General features: G+C 45.3%; 1 protein-coding gene across 1 annotated transcript in view; it reads right to left on the bottom strand.

Moving 5' to 3' along the window:
* The window catches only part of LOC132394305 (kinesin heavy chain), a 157,720-nt gene extending 142,264 nt beyond the window's left edge, over window positions 1–15,456 (bottom strand). Inside the window, exon 1 of the mRNA XM_059970277.1 lies at window positions 14,928–15,456. Coding sequence (XP_059826260.1) covers window positions 14,928–15,056 — 129 coding nt within the window. The 5' untranslated portion in view covers window positions 15,057–15,456. The remainder of the gene's footprint in view (window positions 1–14,927) is intronic.
* Between the last annotated feature and the right edge of the window lie 5,998 nt (window positions 15,457–21,454).

Here is a 21,454-nt window from a genome sequence, read left to right as displayed (position 1 = left end):
CTGCCAGATTTACAAATTCGTCCTCCGCTTTACAATGACAAACACAATTCTGTGCAAATGTCTAGGGCATCATATATATTATATATTGCAAATATACACAAACACACGCTTAAGACTTTTTGCACGGTATTGTATGTAGCTGGCCAAAAGGGCACCCTTGAAAGAGCATTTGAGACAGGAAACATAATACAGTAAGTTTCAAAGTGGTTCTCAAAAAGGGTGAGTGAGGATGGTTAGAAATTAAAAGTTCTGAAAAAGGGAAAAGGTTACAGTGGTCAATGTTATAATACAGGACCTGGCAGAGTGGAAGCGGATAATCACAAGGAGTCTATAAAATGGGAGTTAATAAAAAGTGAGAATTCAGGGCCAACTTGATGCCGTAAAGGAGTCGTTGGTAATCAATGTCATTGGCAAAGCCCATGTCCAAGGGATAGAGATTTGGATAAAGAAAGAAGCAAGTGGCAAGCTTAGAGAAGTAAAAATAGGGGAAGACCCTTCAGGAATATAGAAATAGTAGGGCAAGGAGGGGAGTATAAAACATCACCAGCAAACTGAACGAAGGAAAAAGAAAATTCAAGGGCATTTAACGGTATTAAAGGCAAGAAGATTAGCAGGGATAAAGTAAGGCTCATTATGACAAAATTTGCAACCAGTGCCTGGAGCTATTGGGTGTGGGTGAGATCTTAATTGAGTACTTCTAAAGGAGAAGGATGATATATTCAGTAAGGAAGTGAAATTCTAGAACAAGGTTTCCATTAAAAGGTTTGAGGTATTAGATGTCTTAGTAAGCTTCAAGGTGATTAAATCCCTAGGGCCTGGTAAGATCTTTGCCAGACTGCGCTAGAAGAGATTGCTGGGGCTCTGGCAGAGGTTTTTAAATCTTTAGTAGTCACAGGCGAGGAGCCAGATGACCATTCAACAGTGAATGTGGAATTGTTAGTTGAAAATAGCTATTTGTTATTTGAGCAGCAAAGATAAACCAGGTAATTATGATCCAGTACATTTAATATCCTTGGTAGGGAAGTTAATGGAAAAATTCTGAGGAACAAGATTATCTTACACTTTGAAAGGCAAGTACTACAGAAAAATAATCAGAATGGCCTTCTCAGGGGAAGTCCTGTGTAAAACTGAGTCACAAAACAGTACAGCTCTTTGTCCAGCCTTGTCTGTACTGAACTATCAATATGCTTGGTCCCATCGACCACCACCTCTCCGTACCCCTTCCCATCCATTTCCTTTAAATGTTAAGTTTGCACCTGCATCCACCCCTTCTGCTTGTTCCACACTCTCACCAGCCTCTGCGTGAAGAGGTTTCCCCTTAAACATTTCACCTTTCACCCTTACCCTACTATCACTATTTTAGGTGTCAACAAACCTTAGTGGAAAAAAAACAGCTTGCATTTACCCTATCCATACACTTCATAATTTTGTACACCTCCATCCTTGTTCTCCTGCACTCCACGGAACATGTCCTAACCCATTCAACTTTTCCCTACAACTCAGTTCCTCAACATCTGATTGAATTTTTCATAGTAGTAGCAAAGTACATTGAGGGTAAGAACTTCGTCTAGGCCCTTCATGGAAGAGAGGTCCAGAAAGCCTGAACATATGGGATCCAGGTAACTGGAAGCAAAGGATGATTTTTTTTACTAGAAGCCAATGAACATTAATGTATTACGAGTTTTGCTGCTCACTTAAGAATTTATCATATAGTGCATATTAATAATTTGGAATTGAATATGGAGCTAAGATTAGTAAAATTGATACAAATTTTGGTGGTGCTGCTAATATTGAGGGCCACATGATGATATTGATGAGTTGGTGAGATGGGCAGAGCAAGGACAGAGGGAATTTTATCCCATCTGGTGATGCATTTAGGGATGGCTAACAAGTCAGCCACAGTGAGAATGCAAAGGAACAAAGCGACCTTGGTGGACAAGCTAAGTGGTCCACGAGGAAGCAGCAGAGATCAATAAGGTAATTAAAGAATGCATGCAAGATATTAGGCTGTGGAGATGCGTCTCTACCAAAGGTGTAAGGAGCTCCCTCCCTCCGCTAGCCTGCAAGTCACCTTTGGGCAAGGTATAGCACTTGTTTAACCTTCTCCCCCCCCCCCACCCCACCTGAAGCCATGTGAAGCCATGGGAACAGGTGGTGGATGGTCGTACGCACAGCTGGTACATATCACAAGTCCTGGTTGTGCGACCACTGACACCAGGCAGACGATCTCTGAAGAATATTGGTAATCGCTGGAGTCTCCCATCTTGTAAAGACACAGCCCAGAAGAAGGCAAAGGCAAACCACTTCTATAGAAAATTTGCCATAAGCAATCTTGGCCATGATCACCTACATCATACAACATGGCACAAAACCAACGAACAGTGCAGAATAACTGCTTCCATTAGCTGGGACACAGAATGACCAACTTCATTAAACTCTTGTTTAAAGTACTCTGATGTAGTCAGACTGGAGAGGGTGTAGAAGAGATTCACCAATATGTTGCCTCAGATGGAGCATTCATGTTAAGGACAAGAGACTGGGTCAGTGGAGTTTGTTATCATAGATAAAACCTGGCCCTTTGCCCCTCCACATCCATATCCAACATTGTGCTTATCCATCCTAGTACCATTCGGTGCTTTTGTGGTACCTCCGGAAGGTGGAATCCACCATGACGGACCCTCACCATCCAGGACAAAGATTCAAAGTACATTTTGTACATTTTGCATACAAGTTGTATGCAGTATACAACCCAGAGATCCGTCTTCCCCAAAGCCAGCCACAAATCACAGAAGAGCCATGAACCCCGTTCATCAACCCTCCCCTATGTGCAAAGAGAAACAAATCACACAAACAGCAACAGAAAAAAAAAGTGAGAAACACAGCCTATAAAACACTACATCAAAAGTCCAGGCATATTCAGTTCAGCTCAGTGTTCATTATCTGCAGGCCCTCTTCTCATTACTACAATCGGGGAGGAGATTACAGGAGCCTGAAGACTCATACACTGATGTTTCAGAAACAGTTTCTTCCACTCTGCTATCAGATTTCTGAACAGTCCATGAATCTATTCACACTACCCCACTCTTTTGCACTGCATTTTTTTATATTGTCACTTACAGTAGCTTGCTATGCTTACATTCTACACTACCACAAAACATAAAATTTCATGACTAATGTCAGTGACAATAAACATGATTCTGACATCTTGGTGATTCAACTGCGTGCTAAAGATGCTTCTCAGATTCAGTGCCTGCCTCCATCTCACCTTGAAGCAAAGTAGACAGCAAGGAAACCTGCCTGAGGTAGACACAATGAGGGTAGAAAGCAAGTCACTTTTCCTTACATGGATTAGAGGTTTCTTTCCCTGGATTTCCAGCAATTGCAGAATCTCTGTGATTGAGAAATCTGAAAGTCCAGCTTCGGTACGATTCCCCAGTTGAAGGGAAGCTTGAGTAATAATAAGTCAAAGATTTCTGCAATAATTTCACTAACAGGTGTGAAGATTTGGTTGTCTCACCCAAGGGCTAACATTTGCTGCAAATGAAGAAAACAGCTTGCAGCACTACCATCCTCTTCCTAGTGTCAAGTTGTGAAACAATCAAATCAGGGGCTTATTTTAAAATATAATAAAATGGTTATGTTTTGGTGCAAACTTGCTCTAATGGGGGACCAAAACAAAATGTCTTAAGTTAGAAGGGTTGTTATTCTTTGCATCTAACCAACACACAATATCATCACTCACGTTAATCTTCGAATTAACTAAGCACAAAGTTAAAGGCTTGATAAATTTCAAAGAGAAGACTATTTCTGGCAGAAAATTAAAACATCTGATAGCAGAATCAATGAGACATTTTCTTATTCATTGTAATTAGAGTTTTAAACCACACGTATTGTCACAAAATTTGTTATTACAAGGGCAGGATGTCTGGAGCAGTTGTACACAGTCGCAGCAGCGACAAAGACGCTGATGTAAAGGAATATTAATTGCCAGACCAACATAATACACAGCAGACATCAGACTCAATGTAATACTTGGTAGAGGTCAATAATAGACTCAGCTTTTAAGTAGCAGGCTGCTACACCAGGTCCAATTTGGCTTTAATGCAGATGCAAATTCAATCTATCTAATCTCCACAAATATTTCAAGATTTTTCCTTCTCCTGTAGTAATATTGATCTTCAAAAGATGCTCATTATTGAACGGCTTAATCAGTAGATTATTTCAAAAACTTAACTGAAATACTTCTGGAACTAAAACCAATAAGTCTTAAAAGGGTAGAACATATAACATTTTTGTCAGTATAAAGTGTTTGCTATCCAAACAATAAGTTAATTTTTTAATTATGGAGTTGAAACCATGCAACCAGCAGTAATGTCACTTTACCCCAATTAGTTGCCATTTTTGGTCGTACGGTTCCAACTTTCTGTACCAGCCAGCTGCAGTGTTTACCCCAATGCAGACAAGCTGCAGACACCCAAGCCTATCCATTACATTTTATTCATTATTAGATAAGCCAATTGATATTTAATAAAGGCCAAGAGTGAGTGAGCAAGACAGCTTCTCCCAAGAGTGAGACTATGCATTTTTTTCTTAAACAGATCTGATTAGTTTCAAATTAATTCAGTAAACACTGTTTTACTTGCAAATCAAAATTTCTTGAGTACGTACCAGAATCTCGACAGCAAAATAACCAGGTTCTAGAAATAATTAAAACACGCTCGTTCAAATAAAGAGATCCAGCATTGGCAACAAGACCTACAATTATTTTGACTAGTTAACCATCATAGCATTTGTAAACATATTTGCTTTTCATCCCTGGTAATGTCATACCTTGAATCTTAAATAGTACACTGCCAAAGATTTAGTAGGTTTGTTAAAGAGTTTACTTTTTACTAGAAAGCTCAATGCAGATTAGTTAGAAAATATTTTGCATCATTAATCTGCTCATTATGATTCAAGAGCAAATAATCTTGTTTGTACTTTTATTGGAAGTTTTACTTGAAGAAGAATATTACAAAGACCATTACAAAGTCAAATCAGCTACAGAAATTACAATCATAGTGGTAATTGTTCTTTACAGAAAGAATAGGCTAAACGTGTTTTCTACAGCCTGTGCCTCTTCGTTTGCCAGATTTATAATTGTATTTGAGCCCAATAATCCGTATTTAATGCCAGCCTAATCACAGGACAATTTATAATGACCATTTAACTGATACATCTTTGGGCTGTGGGAGGAAACCCACACAGTAAAGGGAAGAACGTACAAACTTCTTACAGGCAGTGGCAGGAATTGATGCAAACTCCATACTTAAATAAGGAAAGGAAAGCTGCAGATCATGGTAGCTCGAGCAGCAGCTGACGAGAAAGCAACAACAGTACTATGGGGTGAAACATCAACTCTTTTATTCTCTGCATATCTGCCCAAGCTGCTGAGTATTAAATAAAAACACAAAATGCTGGCAGAACTGAGCAGGCCAGACAGCATCTATGGGAGGAGGTAGTGATGACGTTTCGGGCCGAAACCCTTCATCAGGAGTGAAGTAACATGGGATGGTGGAGAGGGGATGAGAAGTGGGAGGAGGGATAAAGTAGAGAGCTGGGAAGTGATAGGCTGGAGGGAAATAGGCTGGGGGAAGGTGGAGAATTATGGGAAATAAAAGAGAAAGAAAGGTAGGGCTGGGGGGAGATTATAGTGAGGGGGAAAAAAAGAGAAAGAGAAAAATGAGAAAGAGAACCAGACTAAAATAATAGATAGGGATGGAGGTAAGGGGGGGCGGGGGTATCAACAGAGGTCTGTGAGTTGGATGCTCATGCCGGCAGGTAGGAGGCTACCTAGGCGGGAGATAAGGTATTGCTCCAACGACCTGCGTGTGGCCTCATCTTGACAGTAGAGGAGGCCATGGACAGACATGTCAGAGTGGGAGTGGTCTGTGGAATTGAAGTGTGTGGCCACAGGGAGATCCCGCCACTGCTGGAGGACTGAGCGCCGGTGTTCGGCGAAACAGTCTCCCAGTTTGCAGCGGGTCTGTGGTTTCTCCCCATGTTGAAATGAGATGACCATTTCAGCAGGCTTAATGAGGTGCAGACTGGAAACTTCCATTACATCAGGGGAATCTTCCAACAATCAGAAAACCTGGATGTCATTGGGACGATGCCTTCTCATAACACACACACTTGGGTGCAATCTCATAACAGCCGCTCTGAGCCAACTGATCAGAAAGACCTTGCTTAGCGCAAGGACTTCATATAATCTATGTGACTAGTCTAGCCTTGATTTTTAAATGGTATGCGACAAACTAAAGATCTAATAGCCATAAGAACACAGGAATCTGTTTCCCATTCCTGTTCCGACATGCCAGTCCATTGCTTCTCTTGTGCCAAAAAGAGGTGGAAGACCAACACCTTGTGGAGTCTGGGTGGTCTCCAACCTGATGACTTGAATATCGATTTCTCCCCCCCCCCCGCTATTCCCACTCTGACCTTTTACCTCTGCTCATCTGCCTATTACTTCCCCAGGTCCCCACCTCCTTCCCTTTCTCCTATGGTCCACTCTCCTCTATTAGATTCCTTCTTTTCCAGCTCTTTACCTTTCCCACCCATCTGGCTTCACCTACCACCTTCTAACTATCCTCCTTCCCCTCCCCAACTCCAACTTTTTAATTTTGACATCTTCCCCTTCCTTCTCAGTCCTGACGAACAGTCTCGGCCTAAAATTTCGACTATTCGCTTCCATAGATGCTACATGACCTGCTGAGTTCCTCTAGCATTTTGTGTGTGTCGCTTTGGATTTCCTGCATCTGCAGAATTTCTTGTGTTTATAAGAAGCCAGTATCAGATTGATTAAAACCCAATACTTTTCAAATGAATGCTGAGGTATAAAAAAATCTGAGTCCCCACACTCATTCATTCACTTTACAATTCAATGCATTCTGCGGTCTCCACGGCAACAGCTTCATACCGGCAGAAGCCTGCTGTGACATTTTATTCTTTACATGCAAACTCAGTCTTTTCAGGATACACAAAAGGTGCCTGCAATTTAATTTTTTAAAGTGGATTAGTCAGCTACAGATAAACAAGTCACATGGGGGAGGGGAACTTTCACTTCTTATGAAGTGCAATACGAGGCTCCACAGGTCACAGTTCTTTTCTCACAATAGAGCCATGTTTCCCCCATAATTGAAAAAAATTTGTCTGTTGAATAATATGAAAAGAGAACACAAAGTACAACAAAAAGATATAATGACACATGTTCCTTAAGGATAATTTACTGAATTATTTTAAACATTCTTTTGCAGAATAACTGCATTTAAGTATTTCATCTGCTATTTGGTCTTTACGTTTGCCTTTCAAATTACCTCCATTTCATCCCAAAAGCCTGTGCCAACAAACGATCTCTTGCTTCTTCAAGCTGAACTGACTTTCCTGGTTTATAGTTACTACATTTTTGAGTTTATTCGCTCTCTTCCCCACAGGACCAGGACTGTAATTCAAGAACAGTTCCTCAAATAGCGAGGATTACAGCAGGAATGATCAAAAGGCAGAAAGCAATTAATGGAGAACCACCGCATACACTTCAATGTGATTGCGATAGAACCATTAGCAAAATAAAGGCGCGAGGAGCCTTTCAGATTCAATCCTTTGTATCTGCATTGGCCAAAACAAAACTACACCTGCCTAATTCCAGTTTCCAGCACCAGATCCAAATCACTTTTATAACCCAATACGTTTTAAATAATATATTCGCAGCCTCCATTATCCGTAACCTGGTTAAAAAACCTCATTTCCTCTCTGACTATTACACTTTGCAATAGTCTCTCTTTTCTGACCCATCTGCTGAGAAAAGCAGGTTCCTCCTGTTGATGCTTTATAGATCTACTGTAGTTTTTAGGGCCTCAAATCAGTCTTTCCTCAGTCTCATCTGTTCCAGAGAAAGCAATTTTTTCCTAATAATTATGTTAATTCCATTCAATATTTCACACTAGTCACACTATCATTGTCTTCTGGAAAATATTCCTTCTTCATCCATACCAGCTTATCTTTTCCACCACTAAAGCACAGCAAAAAGCATCTTTGAACTTTTGTTGATCTTACTTGCCAAAGCTTTTCATATGTTCTCTTTTCCTTCTTAATTTCCAATTTTAATTTTACCCTTACACTTAAATATATTCCATTAAGCCCTCTATTTCTGATGCAAGCTTTTGTATTTCTGCTTGGTCCTTCATCTTGAAGAACTCTGGATTTGGGAGTCCCACTCTCTCTGATGTAGGGTGCTGACAATGAGCTTCTCAAAAGTGCTGCCTGAATTGCTCCAAGACCAATTTACTTCCAAATAGTGATTCCAGTGACCTCAGTATCACTTACACTGACACCTTCATCGTGGGGTAACCGTAATTTCAAAACCTGGTTTATTATCACTGACATATGTCGTGAAATTTGTTGCTTTTTGGCAGCAGTATAGTGTGAGACATAAAAATTACTGTAAATTATGAACAAAATGTGCAAAAGAAATTAATGTCTTTATGCTTTTCAGAAATTTGCCAACAAGCTTGCTCTTCTATCTTTCAGTAGATTAAGGAATACATTTTGAAAGGGTTCAACAGGAACTACAACATTTTGCCTTTGCATACAGGACAATGAACATCAGTTGAACACCATGTTAGACCTAATTTCCAGATATCTTCCATTGGTGAATCAGCTAATCGCATATTATATATATATATATATATATATATATATATATACACACACACACACACACACTAGATGCTGGAGCAACTCAACAGGTCAGGCAGCATCTATGGAAATGAAAAACCAGTTAACATTTTAGGCCTAGACCCCCTTTGGGACTGGGAAGGAAGGGGGAAGGTGCCACAATAAAGATAGGGGGAGGGAGGAGTGGAAGGAGAAAAGCTAGGTGATAGGTGAAGGCAGGTGGGTGGGAAAGGTAGCACAAACATGAGAAAGTCTGCAGATGCTAGAAATCCGAGTAACACACACAAAATGCTGGAGGAACTCAGCAGGCCAGGCAGCATCTACAGAAATTAGTAAACAGGCGACGTTTACTCCTTTCCATAGATGCTGCCTGGCCTGCTGCGTTCATCCAGCATTGTGTGTCTTGGATGGGAAAGGTAAAGGGAATCTGCTAGCAGAGGAGAATGGACACCATGGGTAAGGGAAGGGGGAAGGAATCCCTGGAAAATAATGGACAGGTAAGAAATGAATGGCCAGAGTGCCAGACTAGATCTAGTATTCGGTAACGAACCGGGTCAGGTCACAGATCTGTCAGTGGGCGAGCATCTGGGGGACAGTGATCACCGCTCCCTGACTTTTAGCATTATCATGGAAAAGGATAGAATCAGAGAGGACAGGAAAATTTTTAATTGGGGAAGGGCAAATTATGAGGCTCTAAGGCTAGAACTTGCGGGTGTGAAATGGGATGATGTTTTTGCAGGGAAATGTACTATGGACATGTGGTCGATGTTTAGGTATATCTTGCAGGATGTTAGGGATAAATTTGTCCCAGTGAGGAAGATAAAGAATGGTAAGGTGAAGGAACCATGGGTGACAAGTGAAGTGGAAAATCTAGTCAGCTGGAAGAAGGCAGCATACATGAGATTTAGGAAACAAGGATCAGATGGGTCTATTGAGGAATATAGGATAGCAAGAAAGGAGCTTAAGAAGGGGCTGAGAAGAGAAAGAAGGGGGCATGAGAAGGCCTTGGCGAGTAGGGTAAAGGAAAACCCCAAGGCATTCTTCAATTATGTAAAGAACAAAAGGATGACAGGAGTGAAGGTAGGACCAATTAGAGATAAAATTGGGAAGATGTGCCTGGAGGCTGTGGAAGTGAGCGAAGTCCTCAATGAATACTTCTCTTTGGTATTCACCACTGAGAAGGAACTTGATGATGGTGAGGACAATACTAGTGAGGTTGATGTCCTGGAGCATGTTAATATTAAGGGAGAGGAGGTGTTGGAGTTCTTAAAATACATTAGGACGGATAAGTCCCCGGGGCCTGACGGAATATTCCCCAGGCTGCTCCAGGAGGCAAGGGAAGAGATTGCTGAACCTCTGGCTAGGATCTTTATGTCCTCTTTGTCCACGGGAATGGTACCGGAGGATTGGAGGGAGGCGAATGTTGTCCCCTTGTTCAAAAAAGGTAGTAGGGATAGTCCAGGTAATTATAGACCAGTGAGCCTTACGTCTGTGGTGGGAAAGCTGTTGGAAAAGATTCTTAGAGATAGGATCTATGAGCATTTAGAGAATCATGGTCTGATCAGGCACAGTCAGCATGGTTTTGTGAAGGGCAGATCGTGCCTAACAAGCCTGATAAGAGTTCTTTGAGGAGGTGACCAGGCATATAGATGAGGGTAGTGCAGTGGATGTGACCTACATGGATTTTAGTAAGGCATTTGGCAAGGTTCCACTGGTAGGCTTATTCAGAAAGTCAGAAGGCATGGGATCCAGGGAAGTTTGGCCAGGTGGATTCAGAATTGGCTTGCCTGCAGAAGGCAGAGGGTTGTGGTGGAGGGAGTTCATTCAGATTGGAGGGCTGTGACTAGTGGTGTCCCACAAGGATCTGTTCTGGGACCTCTACTTTTTGTGATTTTTATTAACAACCTGGATGTGGGGGTAGAAGGGTGATTTGGCAAGTTTGCAGACGACACAAAGGTTGTTGGAGTTGAAGATAGTGTAGAGGATTGTCGAAGATTACAGAGACACATTGTTAGGATGCAGAAGTGGGCTGAGAAGTAGCAGATGGTGTTCAACCCAGAGAAGTGTGAGGTGGTACACTTTGGAAGGACAAACTCCAAGGCAGAGTACAAAGTAAATGGCAGAATACTTGGTAGGGTGGAGGAGCACAGGGATCTGGGGGTACTTGTCCACAGATCCCTGAAAGTTGCCTCACAAGTAGATAGAGTAGTTAAGAAAGCTTATGGGGTGTTAGCTTTCATTAGTCGAGGGATAGAGTTTAAGAGACACGATGTAATGATGCAGCTCTATAAAACTCTAGTTAGGCCACACTTGGGAGTACTGTATCCAGTTCTGGTCGCCTCACTAAAGGAAGGATGTGGAAGCATTGGAAAGGGTACAGAGGAGATTTACCAGGATGCTGCCTGGTTTAGAGATATGGATTATGATCAGAGATTAAGGGAGCTAGGGCTTTACTCTTTGGAGAGAAGGAGGATGAGAGGAGACATGATAGAGGTATACAAGATATTAAGAGGAATAGACAGAGTGGACAGCCAGCACTTCTTCCCCAGGGCACCACTGCTCAGTACAAGAGGACATGGCTTTAAGGTAAGGGAAGTTCAAGGGGGATATTAGATGAAGGTTTTTCACTCAGAGAGTGGTTGGTGTGTGGAATGCATTGACCGAGTCAGTGGTGGAGGCAGATACACTAGTGAAGTTTAAGAGACTACTAGACAGGTATATGGAGGAATTTAAAGTGGGGGGTTATATGGGAGGCAAGGTTTGAGGGTCAGCACAACATTGTGGGCTGAAGGGCCTGTAATGTGCTGTATTACTCTATGTTCTAGAGTGGGGAAGAAGGGGCTGGGGGAAGGAGGGAATTCTTTTTAACCTAAAAGGAGAAATTGATATTCATGCCATCAGATTGGAGGCCACCCAAACGTTCAGCTCCTCCACCCTGAGCGTGGCCTCCTCATGGCGCAAGAGGAATAGGAATCAGCATTAAAATGTCTGGCTTCCCAAAAGTTCTGCTTTTGGCTGATGTTCTGCTTTATGCTCATGTACTAAAGAATGACAAAAGAAATTATCATGAACGTACTAAACACTGGCTTTTTGCTCTTTTTTTAATTCACCCCTTCAACTCTTTCTCAACCCAGGCAGTGAGATACTGTCATTCATTTGCTAGCATACGGTTTGTATGTTCAACTCAAAAGAACCACAATGTAAGCTTCAAAATCTGGCTGAAAACTATACCAAGCTTTCCTCCCCTTCCTGCTGCCTAGTTTTAGTTCTATCTAGGAAATGGGATTACTTGGCCATTTACTCTCCTCAAATAATTCAAACATTAAATTCAATCATAGAATTAATCTTACTGCTTATGCTGTTTGTTTCAAAATGTTTTATCTGTGACGTGTGCATTCAATTTCGAGTATCGTTAGAACAACTTTTCCAAAAACTGTATAAAATGTACTAATTTAACCAGAAATGAGTCAAAAAGCTGGAAAATAAACTTTAAAGTTTGAAAACAGTGAGTTGTACTGATTACGGTAATGCAAAAGCAAGCCCGAGAGGTACTAGTCATCTCTACAGTACAGGCATAAATGCCAAACTGCACTTAAAGCAGTCTTCAGAAGTTACAGTTATATAGTGCTTGGAGCATTGTGTTATCTACTGCAAAAGCACAAGAATGGCAGCATAAAAGACCACTGAAATTTTAAATCTGTTAACATAATTCAAACCCTCTGGCTTACCCAGTGTAGCTCTGTTGCAATAGTTGCATTTAATATGGTAAAGACACATAACTAGTCAATATGGTTTCCCTCTCACACACCATCCTCATGCTTTGCTTCCTCCCTTTCAATTATCTTGGGATCTCTGCTCAAAAAAAGTTGCAATTCCAGTCTGTGAAGAAATTTCTTTAGCCTGAGGGTGGAATTCTTTACCACAGACAGCAATGGAGGTCAAATCATTGGGTATATTTAATGTGAAGGTTGATAGGTTCTTGATCAGTCAGGATATGGGGAGGAGGCAGGAGAATGGGGTTGAGAGGGGTAATAAATCAGACATGGTGCACAATAGTGTAGCAGTTAGTGTGACGCTATTACAGCTCAGGGCATTGGAGCTGAACTTCAATGTCATTGGTAATGACGTTGTGTAAGCCCTCTCCATGAACGCACGAGTTTCCTCCGGCTGCTCTGGTTTCCTCCCACAGTCCAAAGACGTACTGGTTAGTAGGTTAATTTATCATTGCAAATTACCCCATGATTAGGCTGGGGTTAAATCGGAGGACTGCTGGGCAGCACGCCTCGAAGGGCCGGAAAGCCTTATTTTGCGCTGTATTTCTAAATAATGAAATACATCAGTCACAATGGAATGGCAGAGCAGACACGATGGGCCGAATGGCCTAATGCTGCTCCCATGTCTTATGGCCTTTGCTTTCATACAAATTGCATTCATCACTTCTCCCAATAAGCTGCCCTTTCGGCCCTAATGAAGCAAAACACCTAGCTGGGAAGCGAAACCCAGGCCAAATTGCTCGACAACTAATCTATTTTAATGGAATAATTCAACCTCATTAAAATCACACGCACACAAAAATATCGTAAGAGCAAAACAAACTGAAGAAATACACTCCAGAAAAGTTTAAGGAATCTGGGAACTTCATAGATCATCAAAATTATGGACTGACTTTGCAAAGAATCAAAAACAGGGACCACATATTCACTAGTAAATCCAATGAGAAATTTATTAGAAACTTCTTTACCAAAATGTTGACGATAATATAGAGCTCGATGATACACAAGCAGTTGTCGTGCATCTCTTAGAAAGGTGAAGAATAAACACAAGGGAGGCACAAAAGAATATGCCAACTACCGGGAGATTTTTAGGGAACATGGGCCTGTTCTGTTAAACCGCCTTTGTCTGTGTCTGGTCCCTGAGCAATACAGATGAAGTTTACTAATATTCTGCAAAAGGCTAATAATGCCAGAAGAGAGCCTGGATGAAATAATACATCAGGTGGTGCACCTAGTGGCGGGCTCACGCTGTTCAGATTGTCATCAGCACAACAGTTTGCACGGCACCCAAGGCTTCGGGAAAAATAGTGGAGGAAGAGGCGCCCCATTCTCCAGCCACGAGTACAGGACAGGGCGACCAACCTGAAGGCGCACATTCTGGAACGGACCCCACGATACCACTTAGTGCCCAACAGTCAAGTCGCAATCTGTTCATATAAGCAACATGCCGAGAGTGCAAGTAGACCCGGTTAGAGGGAGGGAAAATAATTTCCGGGCAAAATTAAAATCAACTGAGCGGGAAGAAGGCAAGCCACAATGAGGGCGAATGGGTGGGTTCCCCGGGAGCAGTGCAAGCGAATGCCAGCGGAGGCACAACTGCGCCTCTTCCCTCTGCTGAATGACATCATGTTGATCAATTCCAGCCTGCACCAGCGCCGGAGACTGCCTCCCAGTCAGAAATGATGGAGATGTTCGCAATGGTCCTTGCGAAAAAAAAACACACACTGAAGTGACACGAAAGTGACGAAATATACATTCGCTTTATCGCAGCGCCTCCTCCAAGCGAAATACCCCATATCTTTGCAGCGGCACACGGTCGCTAATGGTCATCCCCCACTCCCCTCCCTATTCAAACAGACTAGAATAAAAGGCGGTAGAAAATGTGGCGTTTTCCAGTAATCTGGTTTAAGTGAATTTAAGTTACTCTTTTCGCCCCTTTGATGTATCGTTCTTTTCCGCATGGTTTCATTCCCTGTGGAGATATTTTTTTAAATTCTGATTCCGCTTCACAAGCTCTCGGTTAGAACAACTGCAATTGATTTTAGTGATGGCGTTACCTGGAGTTGGGTTTAACAATGAAAACGTTACAGATTGAGATCTGTCGGAAAGGTTACCTGTCTAAACAAAAGAAAACGCACAGATCATCTGTAATCAAATCGAGTTAGGTCACAGTTTAAGTGAATAACATCGAAATAATAAATGCGAAACACAAGGCAATCGTTGTCCAGTTAGTGCATAATCACGTTGGACATTTCATTACGCCCCAAACACACCGATTGTGCATTGACAGCAGAAATCAAGACTGAATTAAAGCGATTGTCCTTCCTAACAATGCAAGATAATTCGTTAAATCCTGCAAAAAAAAAGAACTTAAATTCCAACAAAAACAAAACCTTTCGAGGTTTTTTTTTTAAAATCCAAACGGCAAGTTAAAAAACCTACCCCTAGAAGACTGACTGTGTCGTCGCCCTTAAATTTCGGGATGAACTGGTCTCCTCTCAGGATTTCTGCCTGACTCAACGGCCTGAATCGGCACATTACTTTAATGCTGCATTCAGCTGGGTCCGCCATCTCTCGCCTTTTTGCCAGTAACAATGCAGATCACCAGCAAACCTCCGAGGAGGTAAAGGGAATAGATCCAACGCGGAGAATGCGGGAAGAACCCTTCACCTTTAGCTGAACATGGCAGCACACCAATACACTGCAATCCTCTTTAGTCACTAAAGATGCTACGATTTCTGAATCAAGATGTGCGACTACAAAATATAAATTAAAAAAAAGAAAATAAACTGATACTGGCGTGAAGGTAACACTTCAAGAGTGATGCATTAATTTCTCAAGGTCAACCAGTTGGTGCTCCTGCAGAAGAGACGACGGCTGGTGTCGGTTTAGCATCTGCATTCTGGGCTCCTCGCTGCCATTGCGACCCGCATCAGCACCAGGCACCTCCTGCTCTGCTCTGCTCGGCTCGGCTCGGCTCCCGAGTCCCCGTCTGTCCCCGCCCCGGGGCTCGCTGACATCACGGCATTACCTCAGCGCCCCCTCTCGCGATACCGAAGGTCATGGGAACGCGGCTCCAGCCAATGGCGCTCGCAGCTGCAGTGGTTGGGTTGCCGGGTGAACGAGCGCACCAAGGTCTCCGTTCCCCAGCTGACCATCTCCCTTTTCCTTCACCAGCTTCCCTCGCTCCCCATCCTCACTCCTCCCTTCACCATCTCTCCTCTATCCCTCACTCCCCCTTCACCCATCTCTCTATCCCTCACTCCTCCCTTCACCATCTCTCCTCTATCCCTCACTCCCCCTTCACCATCTCTCCTCTATCCCTCACTCCCCCTTCACCCATCCTTCCTCTATCCCTCACTCCCCCTTCACCATCTCTCCTCTATCCCTCACTCCCCCTTCACCATCTCTCCTCTATCCCTCACTCCCCCTTCACCATCTCTCCTCTATCCCTCACTCCCCCTTCACCCATCCTTCCTCTATCCCTCACTCCCCCTTCACCATCTCTCCTCTATCCCTCACTCCCCCTTCACCATCTCTCCTCTATCCCTCACTCCCCCTTCACCATCTCTCCTCTATCCCTCACTCCCCCTTCACCCATCCTTCCTCTATCCCTCACTCCCCCTTCACCATCTCTCCTCTATCCCTCACTCCCCCTTCACCATCTCTCCTCTATCCCTCACTCCCCCTTCACCATCTCTCCTCTATCCCTCACTCCCCCTTCACCCATCCTTCCTCTATCCCTCACTCCCCCTTCACCATCTCTCCTCTATCCCTCACTCCCCCTTCACCATCTCTCCTCTATCCCTCACTCCCCCTTCACCATCTCTCCTCTATCCCTCACTCCCCCTTCACCCATCCTTCCTCTATCCCTCACTCCCCCTTCACCATCTCTCCTCTATCCCTCACTCCCCCTTCACCATCTCTCCTCTATCCCTCACTCCCCCTTCACCCATCCTTCCTCTATCCCTCACTCCCCCTTCACCATCTCTCCTCTATCCCTCACTCCCCCTTCACCATCTCTCCTCTATCCCTCACTCCCCCTTCACCATCTCTCCTCTATCCCTCACTCCTCCCTTCACCATCTCTCCTCTATCCCTCACTCCCCCTTCACCATCTCTCCTCTATCCCTCACTCCCCCTTCACCCATCCTTCCTCTATCCCTCACTCCCCTTCACCCATCTCTCTATCCCTCACTCCTCCCTTCACCATCTCTCCTCTATCCCTCACTCCCCCTTCACCCATCTCTCTATCCCTCACTCCCCTTCACCCATCTCTCTATCCCTCACTCCTCCCTTCACCATCTCTCCTCTATCCCTCACTCCCCCTTCACCCATCTCTCTATCCCTCACTCCTCCCTTCACCATCTCTCCTCTATCCCTCACTCCCCCTTCACCATCTCTCCTCTATCCCTCACTCCCCCTTCACCCATCTCTCCTCTATCCCTCACTCCCCCTTCACCCATCCTTCCTCTATCCCTCACTCCCCTTCACCCATCTCTCTATCCCTCACTCCTCCCTTCACCATCTCTCCTCTATCCCTCACTCCCCCTTCACCCATTCTTCCTCTATCCCTCACTCCCCTTCACCCATCTCTCTTTCCCTCACTCCCCCTTCACCCATCCTTCCTCTATCCCTCACTCCCCTTCACCCATCTCTCTATCCCTCACTCCTCCCTTCACCATCTCTCCTCTATCCCTCACTCCCCCTTCACCCATCTCTCTATCCCTCACTCCCCTTCACCCATCTCTCTATCCCTCACTCCTCCCTTCACCATCTCTCCTCTATCCCTCACTCCCCCTTCACCCATCTCTCTATCCCTCACTCCTCCCTTCACCATCTCTCCTCTATCCCTCACTCCCCCTTCACCATCTCTCCTCTATCCCTCACTCCCCCTTCACCCATCTCTCCTCTATCCCTCACTCCCCCTTCACCCATCCTTCCTCTATCCCTCACTCCCCTTCACCCATCTCTCTATCCCTCACTCCTCCCTTCACCATCTCTCCTCTATCCCTCACTCCCCCTTCACCCATTCTTCCTCTATCCCTCACTCCCCTTCACCCATCTCTCTTTCCCTCACTCCTCCCTTCACCATCTCTCCTCTATCCCTCACTCCCCCTTCACCCATCTCTCTATCCCTCACTTCTCCCTTCACCATCTCTCCTCTATCCCTCACTCCCCCTTCACCCATCTCTCTATCCCTCACTCCCCTTCACCCATCTCTCTATCCCTCACTCCTCCCTTCACCATCTCTCCTCTATCCCTCACTCCCCCTTCACCCATCTCTCTATCCCTCACTCCTCCCTTCACTATCTCTCCCCATCCTCACTCCTCCCTTCACCATCTCTCTATCCCTCACTCCCCCTTCACCATCTCTCTATCCCTCACTCCTCCCTTCACCATCTCTCCCCATCCTCACTCCTCCCTTCACCATCTCTCCTCTATCCCTCACTCCTCCCTTCACCATCTCTCCCCATCCTCACTCCTCCCTTCACCCTCTCCTCTATCCCTCACTCCTCCCTTCACCCTCTCCTCTATCCCTCACTCCCCCTTCACCATCTCTCCCCATCCTCACTCCTCCCTTCACCCTCTCCTCTATCCCTCACTCCTCCCTTCACCCTCTCCTCTATCCCTCACTCCCCCTTCACCATCTCTCCCCATCCTCACTCCTCCCTTCACCATCTCTCCTCTATCCCTCACTCCCCCTTCACCATCTCTCTATCCCTCACTCCTCCCTTCACCATCTCTCCCCATCCTCACTCCTCCCTTCACCATCTCTCCTCTATCCCTCACTCCTCCCTTCACCATCTCTCCCCATCCTCACTCCTCCCTTCACCCTCTCCTCTATCCCTCACTCCTCCCTTCACCCTCTCCTCTATCCCTCACTCCCCCTTCACCAATCCTTCCTCTATCCCTCACTCCCCCTTCACCATCTCTCCCCATCCTCACTCCTCCCTTCACCATCTCTCTATCCCTCACTCCCCCTTCACCCATCTCCTCTATCCCTCACTCCTCCCATCACCCATCTCTCCTCTATCCCTCACTCCCCCTTCACCCATCCTTCCTCTATCCCTCACTCCCCCTTCACCCATCTCTCTATCCCTCACTCCTCCCTTCACCATCTCTCTATCCCTCACTCCTCCCTTCACCATCTCTCTATCCCTCACTCCTCCCTTCACCATCTCTCTATCCCTCACTCCCCCTTCACCCATCTATCCCTCACTCCTCCCATCACCCATCTCTCCTCTATCCCTCACTCCCCTTCACCCATCTCTCCTCTATCCCTCACTCCTCCCTTCACCATCTCTCTATCCCTCACTCCTCCCTTCACCATCTCTCTATCCCTCACTCCTCCCTTCACCATCTCTCTATCCCTCACTCCCCCTTCACCCATCTATCCCTCACTCCTCCCATCACCCATCTCTCCTCTATCCCTCACTCCCCTTCACCCATCTCTCCTCTATCCCTCACTCCTCCCTTCACCATCTCTCTATCCCTCACTCCTCCCTTCACCATCTCTCTATCCCTCACTCCTCCCTTCACCATCTCTCTATCCCTCACTCCCCCTTCACCCATCTATCCCTCACTCCTCCCATCACCCATCTCTCCTCTATCCCTCACTCCCCTTCACCCATCTCTCCGCTATCCCTCACTCCCCCTTCACCATCTCTCCTCTATCCCTCACTCCTCCCTTCATCATCTTTCCTCTATCCCTCACTCCCCCTTCACCCATCTCTCTATCCCTCACTCCTCCCTTCGCCATCTCTCTATCCCTCACTCCTCCCTTCACCATCTCTCCTCTATCCCTCACTCCTCCCATCACCATCTCTCCTCTATCCCTCACTCCCCCTTCACCCATCTCTCCTCTATCCCTCACTCCCCTTCACCCATCTCTCCTCTATCCCTCACTCCTCCCTTCACCATCTCTCTATCCCTCACTCCCCCTTCACCATCTCTCCTCTATCCCTCACTCCTCCCTTCATCATCTTTCCTCTATCCCTCACTCCCCCTTCACCCATCTCTCTATCCCTCACTCCTCCCTTCGCCATCTCTCTATCCCTCACTCCTCCCTTCACCATCTCTCCTCTATCCCTCACTCCCCCATCACCCATCTCTCCTCTATCCCTCACCCGTCACCCATCTTTCCTCTATCCCTCACTCCTCCCGTCACCCATCTTTCCTCTATCACTCCTCCCTTCACCATCTTTCCTTCATCCCTCACTCCTCCCTTCATCCATCTTTCCTCTATCCCTCACTCCTCCCTTCACCATCTATCCCTCACTCCCCCTTCACCCATCTCTCCTCTATCCCTCACTCCTCCCTTCACCATCTTTCCTCTATTCATCACTCTTCCCTTCACCCTTTCCTTCATCCCTCACTCCTCCCTTCATCCATCTCTCCTCTATTCCTCACTTTTCTTTTCACTCATCAATCTATTCCTCACTCCCACCTACACCCATCTTTCCTCAATCCCCCACTGCTCCCTTCACCCATTTCCTCTATTCCTCACTCCCACCTACACCCAGCCTTCTTCTATGCCTCACTCCCTCTTCACCCATCCTTCCTCTATCCCTCACTCCTCTCTTCACCCATCTTTCCTCAACCCCCACTCCTTTTGCCCATCTTTCTTCTATCCCTCATTCCAACCTACACCCATTCTTCCTCTATCCCTCAATCACTCTTCACCCATCCTTCCTCTAACCTTTACAACCTCTTCACCTATCTTTTCTCTATCCCTTTCTTCATCCAACCTCACTGCCTCCATGTCCATTCTCACATCCTTCATCCATTCCTCCCTCCCTCTGCCTATTCTTTCTCCCTCAGTCCCTCCGTCCATCCTTTCACCATCCTCTGTCTGTCCTTTCACCCATCCTCCTTTCTTCTCACCCCTCCTTCACCTGTACACCTTCACTCCCACTCCTCTGCCCCACAAAATAATTCAACATCAAAGTAAATGTATTATCAAAAGTACATACAGTATACACCATCACATACTACCTTGAGATTCATTTTCTCCCCACCTATCCTCCCTCCCATCCATGGTCCTCCACCCATCATCCCCATTTTCTCCCCTCATCCCTCCATCCTTGCTCCTTTTTATCTTGTCTCCCTTCTTTCCTTCCCTTCACCTTTTCCTTCTTTCTTCTTTCCTTGCACCCATTTTCCCTCTCTGCCAGCATTCTCCTTGTCCTCTCCCAGAAAGCCTCTTTATTTATTGAGATACAGTGTGGAATAGGTCCTCCAGCCCTTCAAGACACAGCACCCAGTATCCCCTGATTTAACTCTAGTCTAATCATGGGACAATTTACAATGACCAATTCACGTACTAACCATCTTTGGACAGTGGGAGGAAACTGCTGTGGTTGCTCCACCTGGAGAAAACCCACGCGGTCAAAAGGAGAATTCCTTACAGGTAGCAGCAGGAATTGAACCTGTGTCACTGGTATTGTAGAGCACTGTGCTAACCACTGTGCCACTGACATTGCCCATCCTGGACCTCCACCTGTCCTATTGTCTTCTCCTATTGTCTTCATCCTGGCTTCTCCCAATCTTCTTTTTTCCATGCTGTCATCACCTTCTCTGCCTCGAACTCCCCACCGCCAGTTGTCACAATCTCTCCCTGCCCGCCTTTTCCCACTCACCATTCCCCATTCCTGCTTTCACCCCTCCATTTCTCCTTACCTTCACTTTCCACCCTGTTCACCCCTACCTTCTCCATTCCTTCCTGCTGAAGTCAGCAAAAACAGAAAAGCAGACAAAAGGAGGTTCTACAGGGAAATTAGAATCAGGTTTATAAACACTGACATGTCATGAAATGTGTTGTATTGTGACCACAGTACAGTACAAAACATGAAATACACTGTACACTATACCATAAGAAAAAGAATGTGAAAAAGAAGAGGTGTAAGGTGCTCCATCCCTCCACTAGCCTGCAGGTCACGTCACCCTTGGGCAAGGCGTAGTACCTGC

The sequence above is a fragment of the Hypanus sabinus genome, chromosome 5 (assembly GCF_030144855.1).
Source record: "Hypanus sabinus isolate sHypSab1 chromosome 5, sHypSab1.hap1, whole genome shotgun sequence".
Lineage (NCBI taxonomy): Eukaryota > Metazoa > Chordata > Chondrichthyes > Myliobatiformes > Dasyatidae > Hypanus > Hypanus sabinus.
This window is presented reverse-complemented; position numbering and strand designations above follow the sequence as displayed.